General features: G+C 36.3%; 2 protein-coding genes across 25 annotated transcripts in view; both read right to left on the bottom strand.

Annotated features, from left to right (window-relative positions):
• The window catches only part of EPB41 (erythrocyte membrane protein band 4.1), a 150,338-nt gene that overhangs the window by 78,432 nt on the left and 45,685 nt on the right, over positions 1 to 26,221 (bottom strand). For 22 of the 23 annotated variants that reach the window (XM_033113923.1, XM_033113924.1, XM_033113930.1 and 19 more), the window contains 4 exons: positions 16,357 to 16,834; positions 12,960 to 13,172; positions 10,924 to 11,028; positions 753 to 795 (listed from right to left, as the gene is read on the bottom strand). In XM_033113923.1, the coding sequence (XP_032969814.1) occupies positions 753 to 795; positions 10,924 to 11,028; positions 12,960 to 13,172; positions 16,357 to 16,827 (832 nt within the window). In that variant the 5' untranslated portion in view covers positions 16,828 to 16,834. Of the gene's footprint in view, positions 1 to 752; positions 796 to 10,923; positions 11,029 to 12,959; positions 13,173 to 14,613; positions 14,660 to 16,356; positions 16,835 to 26,221 lie in introns of those variants that run through there. The other variant, XM_033113939.1, reaches the window with a different exon arrangement.
• Positions 24,672 to 25,966, bottom strand: LOC117026831 (hypoxanthine-guanine phosphoribosyltransferase-like). Of its 2 annotated transcripts, XM_033113948.1 has the most exons (2): positions 25,534 to 25,966; positions 25,053 to 25,479 (listed from the first exon to the last, which is right to left on the bottom strand). In XM_033113948.1, exons 1-2 carry the CDS (start codon positions 25,933 to 25,935, stop codon positions 25,279 to 25,281), a joined length of 603 nt encoding a protein of 200 aa, XP_032969839.1. In that variant the 5' UTR covers positions 25,936 to 25,966; the 3' UTR covers positions 25,053 to 25,278. The 2 variants fall into 2 exon arrangements, with proteins under 2 accessions (XP_032969838.1, XP_032969839.1); XM_033113947.1 differs by having other exon boundaries at positions 24,672 to 25,966.

Below are 26,221 nucleotides of genomic sequence, written 5' to 3'. Positions count from 1 at the left end.
TGGGTCCAGGGCTAGAAAATAACTAATCTACTAGGTTGGTGCAAAAGTAATTGCGGGTTTTGCAATTATTTTTAACCTTTTAAACTGCAATTACTTTTGCACCAGCCTAATACACTTTTTGACCTAGAAATATTTATCCCTGGACGCTAGTTGGAGCAGGGTATGCAGCAGTAATATATTCTAGAGGGTTTAAAGCTAGGAGAAAGCCACAATGTCAAAAGGGTCATTGATAAGGAATTCTCACTCTTCCATTCTTATACTTCAATTTGGAAGAAGACTGTTGAAAAGGGACAAAAAGAACTAGAAGAGGAAAACATGGAGAAGGTTAGAACGTAATAGTCCAGAACAATTTAAAAGGAACAGAATCAGGCAGCATACTCCTAAAATGGAAGGCTACTATAGTTTCAATCACTACCCTTTTGAGAACTGACTTCCATATCCTTTTTCTCTTCTCATCTTTGTTCTTTTCCACCTTCTGTTTCTCTCAACTGTTCCTATCTTTCCCAACTTTGCCTAGTTGTAAAAAAAAAAAAAAAAAAAAAAAAAAATCAAGATCTGACCTACATCTCAACAGTGTCCACCACTGCTGTATCTTTCTATTATGGAATCTCCACCTACCAGGGGAAGGCTTTATCTCAATTTCAAAGCCATCTGCTAGAGTCAAGATTCTAAAGTGACTCACAGCCAGAAAATGGTTGGAAGTCCTCTGACCTACTAAAAGAAAGAACTATAAAAAGGCAATATTCACTTACCACGAACCTGCTTTTTTATTTCTTTGGCAGAGTCCAGCCATGTCTGTAAAAAGAAGAAAAGGCATTCATTCACACGGAGCCCCAAAACGTAAACAAGAGAGTACCAGAAGCAGGATTTCGGATCATCTTCAAATAGTGTCTCTGAGTCAACCTACATTTCCAATATTATTTACATTGATTCCACAGAGCACAGTAATTTTGAGCAGAGAAATAGGGAGCCAGACGGCTGGGCTTGAATCCTAGCTTCACTATTTCCTAGGATCTCTTTACCTCAGTTTCCTCATCTATAAAATGAGATGTTAGTTACGGTGCCTATCTCATAGAATTATTGTGAAAATTAAATAAATTAATGTATGTAAAGCTCTTAGTAAATAAGAAATTCTAAATAAGCACTCGTTGTTTTAACTATACTAAAAAGTCTAGGAGAGATTATTGACATCGCTCAGATCTTATTTTTCCCTCCAACTCTGACCTCTGGTCTTGTTCAACTTTCCTATGTCAGCACAGCATTTCGTACCTGGTTCGTGCTCAGTTCATGTTTCCTGAATGAATGACTATTTTGTTTTCCCTGATGACTCTTGCCCACACTAACCTCTCCCTTCGCTGTTCTCCATCCCCACTTAGAGTCTGCACACGGCTGCGGCAGAACTCCTCAACCCGTGGTGAGGAGCAACCACACAGAATAATGACAACTTGAAAAGGGCTTCACCATTAACATCTTTCATAGGCTCCTTGGGAAACGTATCTTATTGACATAAGATACATAGAGAAATCCATAAAACATAAGCATAGAGATGAATACATTCTCAAAGTGAACATATAACATTGCCAGCAGCCCAGGAACCCCCTCCCGCCTCCCCCCAACCCGTCCCCACTCCCTCCTCCACCAATCTGACATACAGGGGGCAAACCCAGATCTGTGTCAATCACCTGGGACTCCAAGGTATAAGCTACCCTATACAACACATTATTACTCCTTCAGTATCTAGACTTCCAAATCAAAATATAAAACAGTGTGTACAAAATAATAAAAACCAATGTGCACAAGAATAGGTACTTTTCTGCTCAATTTAAATTATTCAATTCACAGCATTTTATTTCGCCAACAAATATTTGAGGAATGCCTCCATGTGCTAGGCACCATAGTTACAAAAAAGGATTTAAAAATAGCACTTGTCTGCAGGAGCTGTCAGTCTAATGGAAGAGGTGAACAGTGAACAATCTGTTTGTTCTAGGTGTGATAGTTACGGTAATAAAAATGTGTGATAGAGCCATGACAGAGCACAGAGGAGGTGCACCAAAATGGATTGGGGATAAGAGGCAGTCAGGACATGTTTTTCAAAAGAATGTTTGGGAGATCTAAATCGAGGCTTGAAGGATAAATAAGAGCCAAAAAGAAGAGGAAGTAATTAGAAAGGCACAGGATATGAGAGAATGTGATACATCTGAGTTGCTGCACGTAGTTCAACATACCTGGAGCCCAGAGGTAAGGAGGAGAGATGGAAAAGGGAAAAGAACAGTAAGGGCCAGATCATGGAGGACATAGTATTTCACGCTAAGAAACTTGGCCTTTATCAAGTTCTAGGCAAGGGGGAGCTACTGAAGGATTTAAAATAGTGACATGAATTTGAGGAAGCATCACTATAGATAGACAGGGAGACCAAATAAGAGGTGGTTGTTGAGAATTATAATTGTGGTCCAGAAGAGAAAAACAGTTATGGGTACTGGTTTTGAAGTCAGACGGTCTTGAGTTCTAATCCTGCCTCAACCTCTCCACCATTTACTAGCTGAATAAACTTATATAAGACAATCTTTCTGAGTCTCAATTTTCTCATAATTAAAATTGGGATAAAACTACCTTCCTCACAGTTATTGTGAATTAAGTTATTTTATATATAAAAAGCACGTTTGCGGCAACATGGATGGACCTAGAGGGTATTGTGCTAAGTGAAATAAGTCAAACAGAGAAAGACAAATACCATATAATCTCACTTATATGTGGAGTCTAAAAAACAGAAAAAATGAACACAAAACAGAAACAGACTCATAGATAGAGAACAAACTGATTGTTACTAGATGGGAGACGGGTTGGGGCGCTGGGTGAAAAAGGTGAAGGGATTAAGAAGTACAAATTGGTAGTCACAAAATAGTCACAGGGATGTAAAGTACAATGTGGGGAATATAGTCAATAATATTGTAAAAACTATGTATAATGTCAGATGGGTACTAGACATGAGGGGGAATCACTTCACAAATTATATAAATGTCTAATCAATACACTGTATACCTGAAACTAATATAAAATAATATTGAATATCAACTATAAAAAAAAGTCACAGGGATAAAAGTATAGCATAGGGAATATAGTCAATAAAATTGTAATAACTATGTACAGTGTAAGATGATAATAGACTTATTGGGGTTATCACTTTGTGAGGTATATAAATGTCTAATAAACACATAGTGATGTTGTTTTATACACCTGAAACTAAATGTAAAAAGCACATAGCTAGCACTAAATAAATTATACTGATATTGATAATCAAAAGAGTTTGATGGGATAAAGTCTATGGGACAGAGAAGAAAGATACTTAGCAGCTACAATAGTCAAGATTTGTGACTGACAATTGGTAAGGTATAATGGTAAAAGATAATCCCAAGTTGCTGGCTTGGACAACTGGGTAGATGTGGTACTATTTACTGAAATAGGAAATACAGGAAAAGAAATGAATTTTCATGAAGAAGAAAAAAGATAGCAAAGAACTGGAAACAACGCAAATGTCCATCAACAGTAGAATAAATAAATTATGGTATATTTATGTAAATACACATTTAAAGTATCTTTGGAAATTTAAGTGGAACATTTCGATCGATAGCTGGATAAGTAGGTCTGGCACTCAGAAGAGAGACTGGGACCAAAGATATAAATTTGGGTACTTCCTCCATATAGGTGATAGATGAAACCATGAAAATAGATAAAAGTCACCCAGAGAGCATACAGTAGAATGAAAAGAAACTAAAAATAGACCCGTGAGGAACACCTGCATTTAAGGAAGGGAGTGAGGACAATAAGCTGAGAAGTGAACTGCGAAGAGGTGAACAAAGTGGTGGTAGGAAAAAAACAGGAGAGACTGGTATCACAGAAGCAAAAGAATAGGAAGGTTCAAGGATGGATAGTCAAGATCCTCAGTACTGCAAAATGAACAAGTAACATGAGGATGAAAAATTGCCAGATTTCACTTGGCAAGGTCAGTAGAGTGCTAAGGGTAGAAATCAAAATACAATGAGTTATACCAAGTGAAGGTGAGGCTGTGGTACAGCAGGCTGTGGTACTCAGTGCTGGTGGAACTGTCCATACGCCATGGAAAACGGATAGTATCTACTAAAGCTGAACATATATGCATTCTCTACAACCCAGCAATCCCACGTGCAGGAATACAGAAATGCATATACCAAGATATGTGATAAAAGGCATGTACAAAGATGTTCCTAGCAGCAGCATAAAAGCCCCAAACCATAGACAAGCTAAATGTCCATCAACAGTAGAATGCATAAATAAAGTGTGGTTTAGTCAAACTACTTATGACACAGCAAGGAGAATGAATTGCTGCTACTCACAACAATAGGATGAATCTCAAAAACATGATACTGAAGAACATAAAAGAAGCCAGACCTAAGAAAACAGGTATGATTTCATTTATGTAAAGTTTAAAAATAGGCGAAACTAACTGATGGAGATAGATGTCAGGAAGACGTGTTATGTTCGACAGGGCCTGGTGGAGGAGTAATAATTGTTTGGAGTTGGAGGCAGTGACTAGGAGGGGGCCCAAAAGGGGATTCTTGAGTCCTGGTAATGTTCATTTTTTGGTCTTGAGGGTATATACACAGATGTGCTCACTTCATAAAAATTCTTTGAGCTATACAAGCGTAATTTACACACTTTCCTGTATTATGTTATACTAATAGGCAGTGAGGGAATAGAGATAATTATATGTAAACTAACTTTTTTTTTTTAATTGGGGAATATTGGGGACAGTGTGTTTTTCCAGGACCTATCAGCTCCAAGTCAAGTCGTCGTTTTCAATCTAGTTGTGGAGGGCGCAGCCCACTGGCCCATTTGGGAATCCAACTGGTGACCTTATGAGCACAGCACTCTAACCAACTGAGCCAACCGGCCATCCCTAAACTAATGTCTTAAGGAGGACAGTTGTGAGGAAAGGAGAAAGAAAAGGTTAAGGGAAAAGGCAGGCATTAATTTATAAAACAGCAAAATATTGAGAGGACAAAAGTTATAGAACTGCATTTTACTAGGGATTTTAAGACTCCCCTTAAAATAGCATTTCTGGATAACCTAGTTTCTATTTGAATATTTTCATTTGCAAGGATTCCCTTTCAAGTGTCCATCTTGCCAATAACTCATGAGTTAAATAAGTTAACATTTTAAACAGAATTTAAGTTTGTGAGTTAAAAAGAACTGCATTCTTTTTTGAGCTTAAAAAAGTTCCAAAATGGGCCGTGCCGGTGGCTCTGGTGGTTAGAGCACTGTGCTCCTATCGCCAGTTCGATTCCCACATGAGCCAGTGAGCTGCGCCCTCTACAGCTGAGATTGTGAACAACGGCTCTCCCTGGAGCTGGGCTGCCGAGAGCAGCCGGAGATCAGCGAGAGCTGCCGTGAGCTGCTCTGAGCCGCCGACCTGCGACCGCCAACCGACTGCCTCAGCGGGGGGAGCCCAAGGCTCATAATTACCAGCATGGGCCAAGGAGTTGTGTCCTACACAACTAGACTGAGAAACAACGGCTTGAACCGGAGGTGGGGGGGAGACGGAAGAAAGGGGGAAAAAAACGTTTCCAAATAATATAGAGATGAAGAGCAGCAACATCCTGATATAGATCTCTATTCATTCAACTGAATAATTACAGGTCTCGCATGTCCTGTCCTATTTCAAGACACCTTCCCACATGTTCTTCCTTTCACTGTCCACATTTCTTCATTTGGAAGATTCCTGACTCTCTCCTATAATTCAGATCATGTGTTACCTCTGCAGAAAACGCTGTCTATGTTGGTACCTATCTTACTGATGTCTCCTAGCCAGTCTGGGAGTTCCCTGAGGAAAGAGATTATGTCTTTTATAGCTCTGCCCAGCACAAGGCAGACACTATCTACTCAATAAACGTTTGATGAATGAATGAATGAACAAATGAAAAATGCTACTGAAATAAACCAGGACAGAGAAGAGAAAGTTTGAACAAAGATGATGGCATTTCAGGAGGTAAAATAAATAGTACCTTTTCCTATCTTTTGTAGCAATTATAACCTTTCGTCATAGTTATAAGAACCCTAAGAAAGACTATGCTGACTTGGCCATCAGCTACTCTTACCTGGAGGTCCCAAAACCCCATACATACACATCAGTGATTTATACAAATCCTTGTCTTTTGAGATAAAAGATGTATCTCTAGGTTCCACAAGTCTGTCTTCCTTAACTCAAGAAATAACCATTGTTTATGCTGTAGTTGGTTTGTTGACTTCAAATCACTGCTCCAAGATATGTTTATAGAAATTATTGTGCAGGTAATTCTAGGTCTCACGCTTTATGTGTTTTAAAAAAACCACATTTAAGTCCACTAGTGATGTCAACCCAAATCTTCTTAGCAAAAGGCAAGATCCCAAAAACAGCATCCCTACTCTGCAAGTATGTTAACAAAATTCATTTTAGTTTTTCTAATTAACCAGACAATAAAGACTGGGACTTGCCTTCAAAGCCAATCATGAATCAATGGAAAATAATCCATCCTTTTGGATAACCATACACTAAATTCCTCACACCCGTGATTTAATATTCATTCCACTGATGTTTGCTATTTGCCTTTGTAAAGTGAACGAAAGAAACTCTTGGCTATCTTTCCAGAGTCTATTATGTGACTCCTAAGGTGAGAAAATTCATCGACACAGAAAATGGAAGAAAGAAGAAAGAAGGCCGCATACTACTAAATTGAATGAACCCCTAATTTATAATTCAAATTGTTTACCAGAAGAGCTCAAGTTTTTGTTTTGTTTCGTTTTGTTTTGCTTAGAAGGGTAGGAATTAATGTGGGTGACTTTTCCTCAAAGGAAAAATCCTGGATTCATTCATAAAGAATTAATTCTAAGCAGGAATAAAATGTAGGAAGCAACTTCTTAACTCAAGCTTTGATTCGTAATGGTAATAAATCTCTCACAGGACTATAGAAGTTCGCTTCTGACTGCTTTTCCTCTTTTCTTGCCAGACTCAGTTTGGCAATAGGCCTATTATCTTGTAGTCAGTAGGGAAAGAGAACAAGCAAGCCATTCCATGCAAGGAAAAAGTCAATTCAATTAACTTTCCTCCCTGATAAAAGTACCCAATTCTCTACAAACAAAAGACACAGATCCAGAGCTCTTAAGAAGTCGCATATACAAAGGACAAATATTCACACACACAAAAGAAGACACCAGAGACTGGGAATGTAAAGAGGGTAACATATTTATCTCTCCTTGTATTATGGTTCACATCTTCCCCACAGTATCAGTAACTAATTCTGTCGGTAGGAAACAAAAACCAAGAAACAAAGATAAAATGTAAAAATCAAGGAAAAAGGGATAAAAAGCAACAGAAGACAATCACTTCAGAAGGAACAGCAGGCAAGGAATTTCAGGAATGAATTGGCTGTGAAGCTTGAAGGAAGCCACTCTGTCTTTATATGCCACAGTTTTCTCATCTCTAAAACGAGGGGGACAAGCCCCAAGAGCCTTTATAGCTCTAGCAGCCTTTCAGAATGACAGAAAATTTAAATGACTAACAAAGAATAATTGCTTTAAAGATTTAATCATTTTATATGTACATACTTTTAGTGAAAGTATCTGGAAATCTGGCTTACTCACAGAAGATATAGAGGGAATGGTAATTAAAATGAAATCAGATCTTCTGACTAGAGACATCAATTTTAAGTAAAAGGTATGCTGTTCTCCAGTATACCCTACCTGAGAAAAGGTCAGGTAGATTATTCAACCTGAAGGCTGCTCCAGAACGCACTTCAAGATTATAACACACAAATCTAATGTTTTTAAAGTGTGGACCCAGAACAGTGGGTGATAATTGACCCACAACAAGATACATCTCTGAATCTCAGAATCTTAAAGACAGAGAAGGAGAGGGAGATTATGAGGGAGAGGGAGAAAGAAAGGGAGAAGGAGAGGGAGAGAGGGAGAGAAGGAGAGAGGGAGGGAGGAAAAAGAAGAGAAAAGATTCTACTAGCTTAATTCTACAAAGGGTGGGAGAGAGGGAATGTCATACAAAGGATCAAAACTCAGAATGGGTTTGGACTTCTCAATAGCAACATTGGAAGCTAGAAGGCAATGGAGTAATGCCTTCAAAATGAAGGCAAGTAATTTCAAGCCTATAATTCTATACCCAACCAAACTAACAACCAAATGTGCGGGTAGAATAAAGACATTTTTCAGTCATGTAATATCTGAAAAAGATTACATCTCATATACCATTTCTCAGAAGGAGCACTCTATCAAAACACAATGAAAAGCTAGGATAAAGGAAGCAAGAGAAACACCACAGGAAAGAAGCAAAGCAAATCCCCAGGACAATAGTGATAAGAAACACCACAGACAGCTAGCTATGTACAAGGCAGAAAAGAGCAGCCCATACAGACTGGAGCAGTAGGACTCAAGAGACAGCAAAGGAAGGAAGCCATCATCAAGATGGCTTTTGCTACTGAATTGGCCCTTTAACTTAACAATGCTAAGGCAGTCAGTCTTCTCCAGATTCATTTTTGTATAAGATTTGCTTGGGCCATGTGCTAATGAAATTCTTCCGTTCCCTTCTATGCCCTACTTCCTGGATCCGCTAAAGACCTTCATTTTAACCCAAAGAAAAAATTCTGTTTTGACCTATTTCTGAGAGATGACTTTAGAAGCAGAAAATGCAGAACAGCCCATTGTCCTTGCCCATGTTCCTGTTGGGTATCCTGCAAGAACCCAGCGCATAGTACAGACCTACCAGAAGTCCTGAATACAAGCCCTGTGTTTCCCAGAATTCACGGGCCGGTTGACTTACTGAGAAAGGGCTACCAGGGAAGTTAAAGCTAGATTACGATTTAAAGACATCAACTTTTCTTTTCCAGAAACATTTTACCTAAGAGGGATAATAATGCCCTTTATTACACAGCCAGGTTTTACTGCTATTCAGCTTTTATTTTAGGCACTTTCAAGATCACTTTATACATTAATATATATATGAATATAAATAAAGCAATTTAATATTGCTTATTAAAAAATAAATAAGATAGTGAGAAGCACTAAAAAGGAAATAACATTTGCTGACACATCAGAGCACAGATGGCATCAACCAAAATGAAAAGTTCTCAATGCAAATGAAAGTTTTTGTACCGATGTGGGCCCTAGAAGCTCAAACTGCAAGTGGAACTTCCCTAGCTGAATGTCTTTAGATGAGCCAGTTTCTAGAACTTTAAGTATGCTTGGTGCATAGAAAAATGATATTAAAGAAAGTACACAGTGACTTTATTATATGCCAAATTCAAACATTCTCAATTATTCTCACATCAACCTTGGGTTCCCCCACCCCCAATATAAAAACGTTCAATTTTATCTCACTGAGCTTAAAATAACATAAAATACTTTTCAGAGCATTTTCCTTGATTCCTGGGAGAATTTTCTAGCTCACAGCTGCAGTAAGTGTTTCACTGTAGTTTTGGGGATACTGTTTTGTTTTTTAATTACCTTCAATCTTTCCTTACTAATGGAAATTAAAGGCTTCAGTACAAGTTGGCTTGTGCCTTTAAGGAAACCAAGTAAAAATTAAGTCCTTAAAGAACAATATTAACCTAGTGCAGGTAGACCCAGTTCTTCTGTTGGAGACAACAGTCATTCACAGATGGAACAAACTGTTGCAAACTACTAGGTAACTACTGATACTATATTCTACAAATAGATTTTATTTAGGCAAAGGGTAATTCCATGTCCCCTAGTTTGCATTATCTAACTCAAATAACCAATTTATAGAGAACAGTCGTTAAAGGCAGCTGACCCTCAACTTCTCTTAATAAATATAAATCGTCTTGGAAAAAGAACTGACTAAAATGGCTTGAATACAATATATTCAAGACTCTTTCCATGACCTGGCCCCCGTGTGGCTCTTCAGATTCATCGATTACTCTATTCCTCACTGCCTACAGTTAGCCAGGCTAGATGGCTCTTAGTTTCTCCAATGCCACTCTCTCGACTCCAGGCCATTCTCTCTCCACTTCACTTGCCCACTTCATCCTCCAGGTCTCAACTTAGGCATCGCCTTCCCAGAAAAGACTTCCCTGGCCATACCCTCCCGTGACATCTTGTACTTCCTTTTGTATGACACTCATCACTCTAAACTGTAAGCTCCAGAGGGCAGGGACCATGCCTACCTTATTCATAGCTGTATCCAAATCATCTTGTGTAGCACCTGCAAATACTTGTTAAACTGGACTAAAGTTTTCATCATTTGATGTGAAGCTAAATAGCTGTAATTTTCAGTTAATTGGCCCAGGAAATAATTCAAGTTTTCTGAAGTAAATACCTGACTTTGAACCTTTCCTCCCTTCTCCATGTTCTCACACTTTCTTTTACTTCCTTCAAATTTAACTACTGGTTTCCTTTTAGGCTGGAGAAAATGTTAAATTCATTGTATGATTGTTTCAATAATATTGGTACTTTATTCTCTTTTATAATGTTGCTCTTAAATTATAATGTAAGTATATACCATAATTATCCTATAATTATAATATTGATAGAACCATTCATTTAACAAATATTTACACGAACCTCCTACTTATTAGATACAATACTAATTGCATAATACATAAAGTTATTGGTACCCACTTGCTAATCAGGACATCATAGCTCCGTACTTTCCCTATCTTTTAAAAATACACAGTAGATACGTTCTCTCAGTGATGAAAGAACATACCAACAGTGATCTTTTCTTTAAAATGTTCATTCTAGAGGGAAAATCTGAGATCTAAGAACAGGCAAGAATAACTTTAGGTACACTGTGTCTTAGAGAGGCAGACATAAATATATTCCTAACAACATAAGAATTAAAACCAGATTTTTGTCAGCTTCTCACATTACAAGCAATCTCCTCACCTTGGAAGTTTCATTATCCCAAATGGCTAGCCCAAAGTAGTCTTCTTCCAAAAGATTGAGGTGCTCACACACTCGCTTAAGCAAATCTTGTCCCTTAGCATGTTTCTGAAAAGATATACATACCATAGTTGAGGTTTCCTCTTATTCTTGTATTCATTACCAAACAAAATGTCATTTTCCAATTTCCTCTTTTATCCTTGGTAACTAACACTTTCAGTTGTGCTATGAATCATTTTCTTCATGCTTTTTTATCTAGAAAATCAAACCACTGGCAAATTTGAGTACTTGTATTCCTGTTTGTAGGGAGGAAATGCCCTAACTTAGAGGCTGAAATTTAGAGTCAAAAAGTCCTGGCTCCTCCTAGCTAAACACCCTGAGTCAATTCAATTAACATTTCTGACCATTAGCTTTCTTATCTGTGAAATGATAAGAATATTTACACCTGTCCTACCTATTGACTGGAATTGTTGGGGGAAAAAAATCAAACATGCTAATTAATGCCTTCTGAGAAATATATCTTTCAAAACTTCAAAAATATTAGAAATTTTTTGGAACACATACATGACATGTCCTCTCAATGAGCTAAATTATTTTTAAGGACTATTAGTAATTCACATAGATGTTAATTCACTTTCAGACTTAACCCATTTATATTACATCATTTTATTCACTTTTCTCACCTATGTTTCCACGCTAAAAGACAGAGATGATTTGGGGATTCTTCATGTACAGGTCACTACTCTCTTATTTATAATTCCAAAATCCAGAAGTTCTAAGAAGTAAAAGGTTGGGTGGTGGTTGTTTTTGTCAAATTCTGACCTGAAATATTATAGGGCTATTTTTGATCTTTATTTATCCATCTCCAAATGAGTCTTCATATGTTTTACCACAGAAATAATGTTGGACCAAATAATATGTTTTGACTACTACACATCTTATTGGGTGTATAGTGAAACATGTAGAATATGTTCTTATTGCTTTTTTAAAACCAAAAATATTCTGAATTCTGAAACACATCTGCCTCCCAAATGTTTCAGATATAAGGGACCCATACCTGGATGTTGGACTGAATGAAAAGAATGAGTGTGGAATAGCTTTCCTCATCTCAAAACTAGCTAGTGGTGAGAAGCAGAAAAAGCAGACCCTAGGTCTCCTCTACCAAGTATAGTAACTAGTTTCAAAGTGCAATAGTATATTTTTCTTGATTTATTTTTTAAAACTTAGAGAGGGAATACTTATTAATAAATACAGTATAATATTTTTGACTATTTGTATTTTGATATAGTTGCATATAAGTAATTCAATTCAGAAGTAATTTGTCATGAACCTAAGATACAAGTATATGTGGATTACATGTTTTATTAATTAAGGCTATTATTAGTAATCACAATTGCTTTATATCAAGCATATAATTGACAATTACTGTTCTAGTTAAAAAAATAGCTAACAATTTTTAAGGATTTTAACTTGTCTTAAAGGAACAAAAGAGTAACTGAATAACTGACATTTTTATTCAATCTTGATTCAATTTCTTATTCTTTCAGAATATCATAGAGGATTTTAAGAAATGGCATTACTTGATTTAAATTCTTTATATGCTAGCTCATGGGGCTAAAGAAATAAGTAAGTAAACTAAAGCTTATTAAGGTTTAGAGAAGAGAGCAGAAATGAACAGATAGTAATTTTTTTTGACAATTATGGCGATAGCTGATCTAACCTCAGAAACCCAGGAAATCTAGTCATGGAAGGTCACTCTATAAATAACAAACTTTTTTGTCTAACACAATTATTTGAGATTACAAAAGTAACACATGCTCAATTCACAAGATTTGGCCGATGCAGGACAAATTGGGGAAGAGAATAGGCTCACTCGTACTCCTTCCACACCTCTACCTCCAGAAAAATCTCTATTAACATTTCAGCCCATAGAAAGAGCCATTATACTGGGCCTTAACTCAGGCGAAGGCACCACTTACCCAACCCTACATGAAATAATTTGTAAGAATTCTAGCTACTGAAACTTAAAATGCACTCACCTCCACAACACATTCATAAACTGTGTCATCCAACAAAGAAACTTTGCAATGCATGTTTCGGTGTCTTCTGATTGATTTCTGGGAAGCTTTTAATTCTCTTTCTCCTTTTGATTCAGGACTTTCCTCTTTCACTTCTATTTTAGAGCACTCTTCAAGTCCTTCTCCTTCCTTAGTTTCAAAATCTGGATCTTCTCTGTGTTCTTCCTGAGCAGGCTACATATCCATGACATCACCAAGTTAGTAAAAAATTTCACAAAGCATGCTGTATACACTTCTACGTATAATCAAGCTATCAATAAAGGCATTAACTAAAGAAGAGAAACTGTTAAAACAAATATAACTGATATTAAGATTAAACATAGAAAAGATATTATGATCTCCCAAAAGATCTATAGAGTCTGCTATTCTCAAAACTTCATAATAGAAAGTAGAATCTCATCTTTCAAATCAATACATGAAGGCTTCAGGTAAATGAGAGAACACGAATCTGCTGTTCTCAGCATCCTGACTACGCCATTATATATTATTAAAGCCTATCAAAACTTTAACATCTCTGCCCATTTCTCCTCAATTTGAGCAAGGTAGCCTTATAAATTACAAAATGAGATGTGGTTTGTCACATATTCTAAATTTTATGTATGGTTAAGAGGGGTTCTTGGGACCAATTTTAGAGTATACGTAGTAGGCTAACAACTGTAACTACCAACTAACTTGTTTCTACTAGGAATCAATCATGATAAATACAAAGAAGATTCAAAGAAGCAAGAGACAGATTGAAATCTGAGTCTTCTAGAGCATGAACTGATATGGAGTATTTTCTTTTATCTTTATTCATCTTAGAACGAATCTTCATATATTTTACATTTACATCCCAAAGTAATACAGGTAAGTGGAACAATATTTTGGCACGGATTTTCTTACATAGCAAAATTGTGAAAGATTCTTAACTAAACCTCACTAATTCTTTTCTTTCAAAAGAATACATGGTTGACGTTTAGGAAAAAGGATTTAATTATTTGGTTCCTGCATTAGATATTGGAGCAGGTCTAACAGGCTCCTTCCCAACCTTAATGACCTTCTTAACTCTGACCTCTTCAGAGGAGTCTTCATTGGCTATCCTATCTATCCTAGACCCTCTCTACTATTCTTCACATCAGTACCCGGGGTATTGCCTTCATAACATTTATTATGATCAATAATAACTACTTTTTTGTCTCCTCCATTAGACTATAAACTTATCAAGAGTAGGGATCATGTTTGTTTTATAAAAAGAAAGCAAACATTTACATAGCAATAGGCCAGTTAGTATTCTAAAAGCATTACTTATATGAACTCATTTTAACCTCACAATAACCCTCTGGGGACGGTACTATTATTATCCCCATTTGACAGATAAGAAACTGAGGCCAGAGAAGTTCAAGTAACTGGCCTAGGATCATACAGTTAATAAGACACATGACAGTCTGGCTCCAGAATTCATCATCTCAAACCTCTTCACCATACTGCAGTTTTTATTACCAATGTATATCCAACTTAGGGCCTGCAACACATAGTAGGTTTTCAATAAATATTTGTTTAATGAATAAATAAATAAATATTAAAAACTGACATGGCTTCCCCAAAAATCCGAGGTACTCTAGATAAACAGACTCACGTTTCAAAAATCCTGGATAGAAAAGGACCGCTCAAATGAAATTCTCCTACACATAAGAAATATGGTTAAGCAAATAAACATTTATCCAGAAGGTTCTGATCCACAAGGTTTTAACTGTAAATGCTAGCTTCCAAAAAGCCCAAAATAGTTCGCTCCTTTAAACAATATCCCCATGGAATTTTATTATTTGTTTCTTTTTCTTTATATGTAGACAAATATCTGCACACAATTTATTAGGTTGGTGCAAAAATAATTGCAGTTTAAAAGGTTACAAAAAAAATTGGAAAAAAAACTCAATTACTTTTGCACCAACCTAATATCCTAATTCTCAATTAATGGAGTTTCAGTGAATGAAATTTTAGTTAAATCTAGAATTAACTTTGTCCACCATCTGTTTCAACTTCAGTATAAATGTTATGATCTTTAGACAAAATAAGCTTATCCTGATTCAAATGCTAACTAAAATGAGATATGGATTTTTCCCTACCTAAAAACAGGACAAAAAAAGCCATTAAAAACCTCTTGCAAATACCAAGTTTCCTGAAAGATAATGTAATTTAACTCTTTTGGTATTCTTAAAATTAAATTAATGATTTAAGATATGTAGGGTTTCTTTGCCTTTACTGTTCATGTTTAATAACTGAGTAACCATAAGTAACATTTACTGAGTGCTTAGTATATGCCAGGCAATATTTAAGAGTTTCACATATTTATGTCTTCTAAATACTCATAATTGTCAAATGAGGTAGATACTATTATCCTCATTGTACAGAAGAGGAAACTGATAAAGCAAAAGTGTCACTTCCCTCTGACTTGAACCCTCTAGTCTTATTCCACAGTCTGCATTCTTAACTATTACACTATATACTAAATCTTGTTTTCAATCTTGTTTCACTAATAGCAAGTACATAATTACAACTTTATCCTAAATTTTACTCTTAGCACCTTTAATGTACAATATTTCTAGAAATACATGTAATGTAACATTCTCAGAAAATTCTAATAAAACTATATAGCCCAAACCTGAGACCTGTAATAGAAATATATAGGGCTTACACTTTCAACAACGCAGATACTGCTCACATGCTTTAAAAAAAACTTTGAAAATTTCTCCATGTTTTTTGGATAAACAAATTCTCAGCTCATGTTTAGTTTCACTACACTGTGACACAATTAAGACCCCAAATTACTATATATTACAAAAGTGATATAAAAAACTAGACTTTGTCATCTATATCTTACACTCTGTGGTAATATGATCTAGTTGGAGAAGACGACAAAAAAAAAAAGCAGACATGGCTCAAATCTATCACATACCTCGGGAGGGTTTGAATCTGTCACCTGGCTTGTATGAAGATTCCCATAGAAGAATCATGTCTGCTGTTAACTATCCCTAATAATTCCACAAAATGAACTCTAAACCACCTGAATTCTTTTTTCCTTTCATTAAAAATTATTCTATTATTATAGCAAAATGATAGGTAGGTTGAATAAACTCATTTAATAATTTTCTTGCATTTTGTTTCCTTTGATTGGTACAGTATATGTATCTTTTTTAAAATCAAGTTTCCATTGACTACATTAATTTCTTTAGAGCAGAAACTCCAAAGCTTCATGTTCCTTATTACTACCAATGCCAAGTCAACTGGCTTGTAGGAAATAAAACCTGATGTTCTTACATGAAAACGAAAGTATCTAGCCTCCTTCAGTACACCCACCTCCCACACACTCACACGTCCTTACCTGTGTTTCTGCGCTGCTCAATGAATGAAGATCCAAGGATGGGTCTGTTTTGAGTTCAGGTTCAGGAGCTGCAATCGGGGCCTTTAAAATAATCTCTTCATCAAGACTGGTTGCAAATTCTATCTCTTTCTGACCGCCTTCACCTTTCTCTTTAGCTGCCTCTACTTCTTTGCTGTCCTCCTCGGAGACCTGAGACTTAGGCCTTTTGAGAAGTGAGGAGAACAGCCGTGACAGGCCCCTGTTTTCTGATGTCCGCTCCTTGTTCTTCGTCAAGTCTTCATGGGTCGGGGTGTCTCCATTAGATGTTTTCAGCTTCTGCTCACATCGATTATCTCCCTCAGCTGCTGCTTGAGAAGCCTCTTCCAGCTGAGTTTCTTGTTGGCCTGAGTTTGTAGCTCCCTCACCCTCTTCCTTCTGTTGTTGGTGCTGTGAATTTTCGGCCTCAACCACTAAACTCTTCTCTGTTGTCATGATGTTGCTATTAAAAAGAAGTTGGAAAAGGGGGTGTTATAAACAAAACACATTACTGTAGACAAAACCGTTAACCAGATCAAGTGTGCCAAAATTAATATATTTAGGTATTTAATCACCAACAGACAGTACACCAGTCCATTAAACGTGACGCTTTCCATTAAAGCACAAAAATATTTACCTATACATCCTGAATAAATTATTAATGCCTTGACTTGCCAAAGATATGCACATAGAGAAATGAGCTTAAAATAGTACTCCCTGAAGTCACCTTAGTGAAATCGCCAAGGTCACCTTAGTGAAATGCATCATATTTTAAATTCAATGCTCAGAACTGTACTTAGCAAACATAGTTTTATCCTGCCTAAAAAGGGATCTTATTTGTATACTGTCCTCTGAGAGTATCAATCTGAAAGTGCAAGGTTTGCAGGAATTATTCTTTGCAAAATTCTCTACATCCCAAGAGATGATGTGATTAAAAGAATGTCCAACTCCTTAGAGTTCTTTTCCCTATATTTCTTAGAATGCATAGACTTCTCTATTAAGAACAGCAAATGCAGAATTCTGATCATTTATCAGACTTGTCAACGGCAATGACAAATATACAGTTCAAACAATCACAATAAAATTCCTTAGGTTTTCATGTTGCAATACTAAATTACAGGCTCTTGCAGAAGTAACCTACTTTAAATTCTGTAAGATCTTTTCTCCTTCTGAAAAATGTGATTTTTGAATGCTCAGCATTTTTAATAGTAGGCAGTTAAATTATTACAACAGAGAAAAATAGAGAAGAAAAATTTAGAAAGCAAACGATTCTATTGTAGGAGAGGAGAAGGCAGGCTGTGGACCTCACATATTTTAAGCTTGTTGATTTCCAGCCTCTTGATCTCAAAACCCCAGTATGATTAGTCAAGCCTCACAATAATTGCCAAAGAGCATGGTCACACCTTGTTTACTAAAGAATAACCAACACATAAGGGAACTTCTGAGACACTGGGCAATGGAGTTTGACTATGGGGCATTATGTCAATTCAGCCTTTCAACAACTCTGAAAGGGAAAGAAGAATTACCTGGTCTTACAGTTGAAGAAATAAAAAAACTCAAAAAGTAACTTGCCCAAGGTCACACTGCTAATAGGTGACAAACCACTTTAAGTGGTATTGAACTAAATAAAGGTATATTAATAAAAGGAAAAGCCTTTATGTGGGCTCTTACTGCTAATCTAATAATAATCAAATTATTATTTTTTTCAAATTATTTTAAACAATAAAAAAATTACAGCAGTATATTTTCTAGTTTCATTTATTATAGACATCAAAATTATTCTGTGCTAATAAAATATGGAATCCAGTTTTAAATGTTTTAAACATTGCTGAAAACATTTACCAACCAATATACATTCTTAATTTTTACCCCCGAGTCAGGTATACTTGTACTTAAATAAAAGAAATAAAATGGTCTTCAATTCCTCCTTATATTAGGAGTAGGCGATTGATTGATTTTTACAAAATTCTTTTTTTTTAATCTCTAAGTAATCAAACTTGACCCAGAAAGAAAATCGGGATATCAAACCAAAAGTAATGATTTGATTTGAAAGCACTCATTTACTTCATACTTCCTGTGCAGAAATAAACAGAGGCCAGGTTGAGGAATTTAGCACTATTTCCATGGATTTCAGATATGATTTTATCATTCACTTTACTGAAAAGGCACAGAAACAACTATATTAAAATTTTTCTATACAATAGAATTTAAATAAGGGCTCTCATCAAAGATCTATCAAAACAAATTACAAATCTTTTGTGAAAATTGTAGCAGATGTGAAAATCACTTAAATCCCACTTCTAACAATCTTCTACTTGTATCTCTCAGTAAATAAAGAATATTTATTCTTGTCTTTACAATTTTTTCTTATAATTTTAAAAATACAAAAGATCTTCTAAGGATATTCCTATAATTGCTTTCACATAAAAAGGTGTCTTATCTCTAAGAAAGTAGCTGAATGAGTATAAGTATTCAATTGTTAAACAAAAACAAAAATACAGAGATGGTAACAATCTATATGCTATATGTGTATGTTAAATTTTAATGTGCATCGAATCACCTAGCAATCTTGTAAAAATACAGATTTTGATTCAGCAGGTCTGAAATGGGGCCTGAGACTGCGTTTCCAACAAGCTCCAAGATGATGCTGATGCTGCTGGCTAGGGTTTCCAGGCAGGAATTCCCGCCCGTTCTCAAGAATATTTTTCGCTTTCCCATTCCCGAATCACGAGAAAAGTTGCTCGGGAAATTGGGAAAATCGGCTCCTTGAACCCAGGGCTTGGTAGTATCAGCAGTCACTTTGTGGAAACGATTCATCGTGGAGAACAGAAAACAGTTTATACCTCGGGATTCGGGAACAGGAAAGCAAAAAAATTCCTGAGAACAGGTGGGAATTCCCACCTGGAAACCCTACTGCTGGCCCAATGACCACACTTTGAGTAGCAAGACAGAGAAAACCGCTACTACTTCCGGCACATACTCAAAATGCCTACTAAACAAAGATGGTAAAAAACTACTTTTAGAAAGTGGAATATGAACAATGAGAAATACTCAACACAATAAATGCTCAACAAATGCTTACTGCATTAATGAACTAAGCAAAGAATGCAACATATTAATTGTGGAAGCTGATAACACTTTTTAGAACTCGTTTGGCACTTAATCAAAAGTTAATCGAAATTTTTAACCACAGAGCTGTGGCAATTCCGAGTTGTCCGTGCAGCCAGAACACTTGCTCAGAGTCAATGTTCTTGCTAGCTCCATTGATAGGATCTCTGCCACATTTAGGAAGCAATCATCAAGACATGTGAATAAAGAATTAGAGAATAACACCTATCAGTGCAAAACCAATAGGTTTTGCTGCATAATTGGACATACGTAAAAAACAAGGTGAACACAAGGACAGATGAGAACACAATATGAGGAGCAGACCACAAGCTGAAGGGCAAAAGAATTCTTTAGGAACATACTGAAACCAACTTCAGGTAATACCATAAATGCAAGAAAACAATCAGGAAATCAGCAATGCAGTATTCAGCAGAGATGCTACAATTCAGCCTATGCAAGAAAAAGTAGATAAAAATAAATTATTAAGAATGGTTTTGATGTATGTTCTTTCCAGTCGTGCACACGTGAATAGCAATGCTATTAGTTAAGAGCCGCAAAAGCAAAGGTGGGGGGTGGGGAGAGAAAATATAAAATGAAACCAATAAACCAGGCAAGTTATCTTCAGTTAGCTCTGAGGCTGATTAGGATTAAACAAAAAATAAAAATCCTATGGACCATTTCCTAAAAGATCAAACAAACTCATCAAGACAAATATGTTATACCACGTTTCCCCGAAAATAAGACCTAGCTGGACAATCAGCTCTAATGCGTTTTTTGGAGCAAAAATTAATATAAGACCGAGTATTATATTATATTATATTATTATTATATTATATAAAATACGGTCTTATATTATATAAGACCCAGTATTATATATTATATTTTATTATATTATTTTATACCTCGTCTTATAGTAAAATAAGACCAGGTCTTATATTAATTTTTGCTCCAAAAGACACATTAGAGCTGATTGTCCGGCTAGGTCTTATTTTCGGGGAAAACACGGTACATGCAGCCAAATTCTTCATATTACAAATGACAGGATGGGTAACCAGAGGAAAAGATACAAAGAAGTCAAGTCGTAAAAACAGGATAAATGCTCTAGAAACAGGCCCTTCCTACGTAAATAATGCTCGTTTTCATTCTGAATAGAAAATCCAAAAGGAGGTATCTATTTACATAATGTCAGAAAGAGGTCTTTTGATTAAAAAGAAAATCAGCACAGCACTTAAGACGAACCGATGAGTCCCCACTCCATCTCAACCCTAATCCTCCGAACCCTAGGAATTACACCCATCTGGTATCAAAGATACACTTGTTTTACCGGTGTGCATCTGTTGACTTCAGGAGAATCAGATCTTTAAAAACCTGATACTGAGCGGACTGCAAGTGCCGGGTGATACCGTTCATCTTTTTTGTATCTCTTTCTAACATTTGTACAGTCAGTGCTCCATTAATGCTTCTTGGGTGGAAAACTTTGTGAAAACACTACAGTTTGGTACCACTAAGAAAATTTCTTATCTAATCACCATTTAGCTATGAAGTTTAATGATTTAATTATTGGTAATACTCTTCAAATTAGATCACTGAACACCTATCAATGTTTACCGGGTGCTAACCACGTGTAAGGCTTTGGCTCAGCTCTCTTTTCTTTTCTTATTAAGAATTCTATCTTTTATTCAATGATTTTACGTGTTGCCTTTATCAAACTGAATTTCCATAGTCCCTTGAGTCTATTATTGAAGTTTCTAACAGTCCATTGATATGCCTATTTACTCACGTGGCTCAGCTCTCTGAGGGGGATTACAAAAGGATAACACACAATTCTTAAGGAGATAAGACAAATAACTAAAACACAAGGTAGTACCTGGTGCTCAATCAGAAAAGGCCTCACGAGTGGAACCAATTAAGCATTAAGAAGTACAAAGTAAGAACTTCCAACTAGAGTGATCACAGAAGGCCATATGGAAAAGATGGTTTTAAAGTTACACTTTGAAGGATGAGTATAAGATGTCAAAAGAAACTTGAAGTGCAAAGGGCAAGTGGAATTCCACATGAGGCAAATACAGTTAATAAGAATACTGCAGCTATTCAGGAAGTAGTCCAGACTGGTTGGAACAGTCTACAAAAGGAAAGTAGAATGTAAGATAAGGTTAGAATAGAGTTACCATTTAAAATTAATTCTAACTGAAATAATAATAGTAGCTGCCATTTACTGAGCATCTACTAAATACCACCCATTATTCTACATACGTCACCACTTATCTTACCACCATTCTATAAGATAGCTGTTTTCATTTCCCAGATTAAACAGGTTCTGGGAGGTAAAAAAAATTTTCTCAGATCATAAAAATAAGCCATGCTTTAATGAAACTATTAATATACTACAGGGTAGTGATTCTATTGCAAATTCCCATGATAGTATTTGTCTTTCTAAAATACTTCGGATGCTTCCTCCACTGTGCTCTACCTTAAGAATTTATGAACAGGCTATTCAATCTGGCCAAGACCACCTCTGTTCCCACCAGTTTCAAGTCTCCCACTCATTTACGTATTTCTTTCCATAGAGTGTATATGCAGATAGAATAGGGAGACGGAAAAACAGGCAAAGAGGACAGATTACGAAAAGACTTGAATAACACACTAACTAGTTTGGACTTTATCCTGAAGGCAGTGGAGAACCACTAAAGGTTTTTAAACAGGGACGTGGATAAACAAAGTGAAGGCAGGAGAGACTAGAGGCAGAGACAAACTCAACAAATGACTGGGTAAATTCAGGTTATCAGTGAATAAATTCACAATGGGAATCCCTAGGGAAGCTGAAACAAATACTGGGCAGAGAAACTTGAAAAGCCTTTGCAACCAAAGCTTAAGAACGATTGTCGCCCTTCGTTTCTCTAGCTTATCCTCATTACCATGCTTGTCATTAATCCAGGCAGTTTCATGTCTGAGCTTGAAGGCATTTTTATATTACACCTTCCTTAACCCACTCTGATAAATGGCTTAATAAAAGAGCTATATAGCACTAGAGCCAAAAGAGAAAAGAGAAGGGAAAAGAGGGCAACTCAATATACGTGCCCAAAATTAAACTCTTGATTCTCTTTTTTAGCTAGCCCAGTAAATGACTCGATCAACCATCCAGTAGCTTAGCCCCGAAACCTAAGTCCATCCTTGTCTCGGCAGTCTCCATTTCCCTTCCCAGTCGGATCTATTGTAGTCCTATAGAGTCTACCTCCAAAACACACTTATAATAGAATCAGTCCGCCTCTCCCCTTCTCCCCTGCTACCACGTTTGTGCAAGCTTCTTTCATTTCTCACCTGAACTGCAGGTCCTTGAACGATCTCAACAACCTCACCCGTCCCACTTTCCTCCTAGCTTCTATTCTCTAGTCATACCAGCCAAGTGCTTTTCTGACTTAAGACATTTGTTCATGCCATTTTCTTAGACTGGAATGCACCCCATCCCCTGCAACAAGTCTGGTTTCTTCTTATACTTCAAGTTTCAGCTTGAATAATTCCTCCTCAAAACAACCTTCCTTGACTGCCCTAATACCTACATAACTCTCCTGGTAAATCACTTCCCCAGTTCTCTCTCCCAGAACCTATTTATTTCCTTCACAGAACGTCTCTCAGTGCATAAGAACATTCTTGTTGTTTATCTGTGTAATGTCTGTCTTCCACTCTCCACCGGTACCACCTCCACTGTAATATCCACGACAGAAGGGCTGTTCTCCCTTCCACAGTATACCTAGGACCTAGCACAGAACCTAATACCTAGCACAGAACACTGCAGGTACTCAATAAATATTTGTTCAGTAAATAAATAGAAGGAAAAAGAATGATTTAGGTTTAACCCTATCAATTATACCAGATGGAGGTTATACAATGTGACAACTGTTCATAAGAAAAGGATGTTGAAGTCTTGACTGAACATGCTCCCAAGATCAAATTCTAACAGAGTTATCAATCTTTAGCTGCATTTCTAGATTTACAGCGACCAGAGCACTCACTGGACTCTTTAACATACTGTATATTTTCTGAAATGTGGGACGTCGTGGGGCTACAACAATGTGAAAGACAGACACAGTCCCTGACTTCCTGGGCTTCATTCTCCATGTAGAAGATGATGGAGAGCAACAATCTCTCAGTTCTTACTGTTTATATTACATCTTACATCTTAAAACTCACATACAGTTCTCAGTTCTGGGCAGTTTCTTTATTTAAAAGAAACCAGAATCTGTCTGAAGAAGAGATCGAAGATGATGGAATTTAAAACCATATCATAAGATAAATATAATAATTGAAAGATACTGGAATGCTTGGCCTGAGAAAAAGAGATTCCAAAGCAGGGACTTGATTATTGCCCTCACAAATTTCAGAGTTGCCAAATTCTATGTAATACCTAAGGGCAGAAATCAGATTAGTCTGTGGAAATTACAAAGAGAGTTTTCATCCCAATAAAGTAAAAGGAAGAAATTCCCAATAATTAGCGATATCCAATAATTAAACAGGCTGCTGAGGAATAGTGAGCTTATTATCAGTGGAAATATTCACTCAGAAGGTGAATGATCATCTGTCATGGCTGCCAGAGAAAGGGTCCTTCCATTAACTGGGTCCTTACATAAACTGACCTCTAAGGTCCCGTCCAGTGCTAAGATTTTACAGATAGGAAGAAAAGTAAGGAGTAAAACAAAAAGTAATTTAGGTTAGTGATGCAACTGGGTTATTTTTTTAAAGGCTACATTTTAAAGTCAAAATTACCATTAGGTTAGAAGAGTAAAGGAGGGGGGAAATACAAAAATAAGCCCTTTCATTTTTTTAATCAGAATCCACTGGCATTCTTTCAGACAGAAAGAAAATATGTTCCAATACTAAAGTTTCAAAAAGTATGCTAAAACACAGTTTGTTCCCTAATAAAACCAATCCCCTCAAAACCACAGGAAAGTATGTCTTTCCTTTATAATTCAAGTATACTAATGAGCACTTCTAGAAAAATAACAATCACTCATGTGGTTTTCAGATAAAAATGGTAATTTAATATGTACAAAAGTTTCTTCATGAATATCTCTCCATCCTCCCAAAATTGTATTACTACTCCTTATGTAGATTTTTAAAGAATATTTGTGATACTGAGTGAATCAGAAATGTCACTCAGTATGAATATGCTGTTTTCAACAACTTTTTTTTTTTTTAATTTTTTGGAATTTATTGAACGGCATTTAAAAGGAACTGTTAACAAAGGTTCACCAGAAATAAACTGAACAAGCAGGAAAATATAGTTAATAATACTGAAATACTACTAAAAAGAATTCCAGAACATATGTTTTATCTGACATAACAAATCTGTTAGAAGTTGTTATTTATATGAAAACTGACTGCTTCTTATTTTTCTAAACACACAGTGGTATAATTAACAATATTCAACGCTTCTGTTCTTTCCTGAATATATAAAAATTAAAATACCAATTAAAAAACTAATATATCTTCTCTTTAAATGTTTCTTACAGATAATTTCAATATTTTCATTTAATAGTGGTGTGGTTTAAGAGATTTTTCATTCACAAGTTAAACAACAATCCACCCTAAAGGGAACTGATAGTCTATAGGTTCATAGTGCAAATAAAGAGTTCAGGAATGCAGCAACTGACATTTCTAAAATACAAAACAGATAAAATTCTTAGAAGATACATGCAATAAGCTCTTATTAAGCAGCTGGCCACAGAACTAGAATGTTTGGTAACTTTACTGGTGATTTCAATGGAACTCCAAATGTTTCCAAACTCAACTTGACCTCTCATCTCAGGCTTTGTATTTTGCTTTTCCAGTTTCACTAATAACACAAACATGATTCAAATCCCTGAAGTATTCATTATAGTCAAGGGCATATCCTACAACAAACTTGTCTGGAATTTCAAATCCAACAAAGTCTGGTCTATATCCAACATTTCGAGGGGTCCTTTTTACCAGCAAACTTGCAACCTTGACCATCTTTGGATTATGCTGCTTGACCAGGGAAAGCAAAGTTTGCATTGTTTTACCAGTGTCAATTATATCTTCAACAATCAAGACATTCTTTCCAGTTAAAGTTGAGAGATCATCTCCACCAATTACTTTTATGTCCCCTGTTGACTGGTCATTACAGTAGCTCTTCAGTCTGATAAAATCTACAGTCATAGGAATGGATCGATCACTATTTCTGTTCAGTACTTTGATGTAATCCAGCAGGTCAGCAAAGAATTTGTAGCCCCCCTTGAGCACGCAGAGGGCTACGATGTGATGGCCTCCCATTTCCTTCATCACATCTCGAGCAAGCCGTTCGGTCCTGTCCATAATTAGTCCATGAGGAATAAACACCTTTTCCAAAACCTCAGCGTAATGACTAGGTATACAAAATAAATCTAGGTCATAACCTGGTTCATCATCACTAATCACGACGCTGGGGCTGCAGGTCGCCATTAACGGAACAGACAGGCGCGTGGGCTGAAGGCAGTCTCAACAACTTTCTTTTTAACTTAAGTCATTTCTATGATAACTAACATCATTGAATCAACTCATTCAAAGATACTTTTAAATAAACAAACTCTTAACTCATCTCCTTCTAAGAAGACCGAAAAGTGCTCTTGACATCTCCATAGAATTCAAGCTTATACTGAGACGATGTCTAGACACATTCTAAAAGAACACCATCCAGACCCTCCCAGAAGAATACACTGAGGAAGTTGTGAAACCTATAATTACTAGG

Source organism: Rhinolophus ferrumequinum, chromosome 9 (assembly GCF_004115265.2).
Source record: "Rhinolophus ferrumequinum isolate MPI-CBG mRhiFer1 chromosome 9, mRhiFer1_v1.p, whole genome shotgun sequence".
Classification (NCBI taxonomy): domain Eukaryota; kingdom Metazoa; phylum Chordata; class Mammalia; order Chiroptera; family Rhinolophidae; genus Rhinolophus; species Rhinolophus ferrumequinum.
The sequence above is the reverse complement of the archived record's forward strand: the minus strand, read 5'-3'. Positions and strand labels throughout refer to the sequence as shown.

Bases quoted from the DNA above. Each gene is read 5' to 3' on its own strand.
- LOC117026831 (XM_033113947.1), bottom strand. From the start codon at position 25,935: ATGGCGACCTGCAGCCCCAGCGTCGTGATTAGTGATGATGAACCAGGT.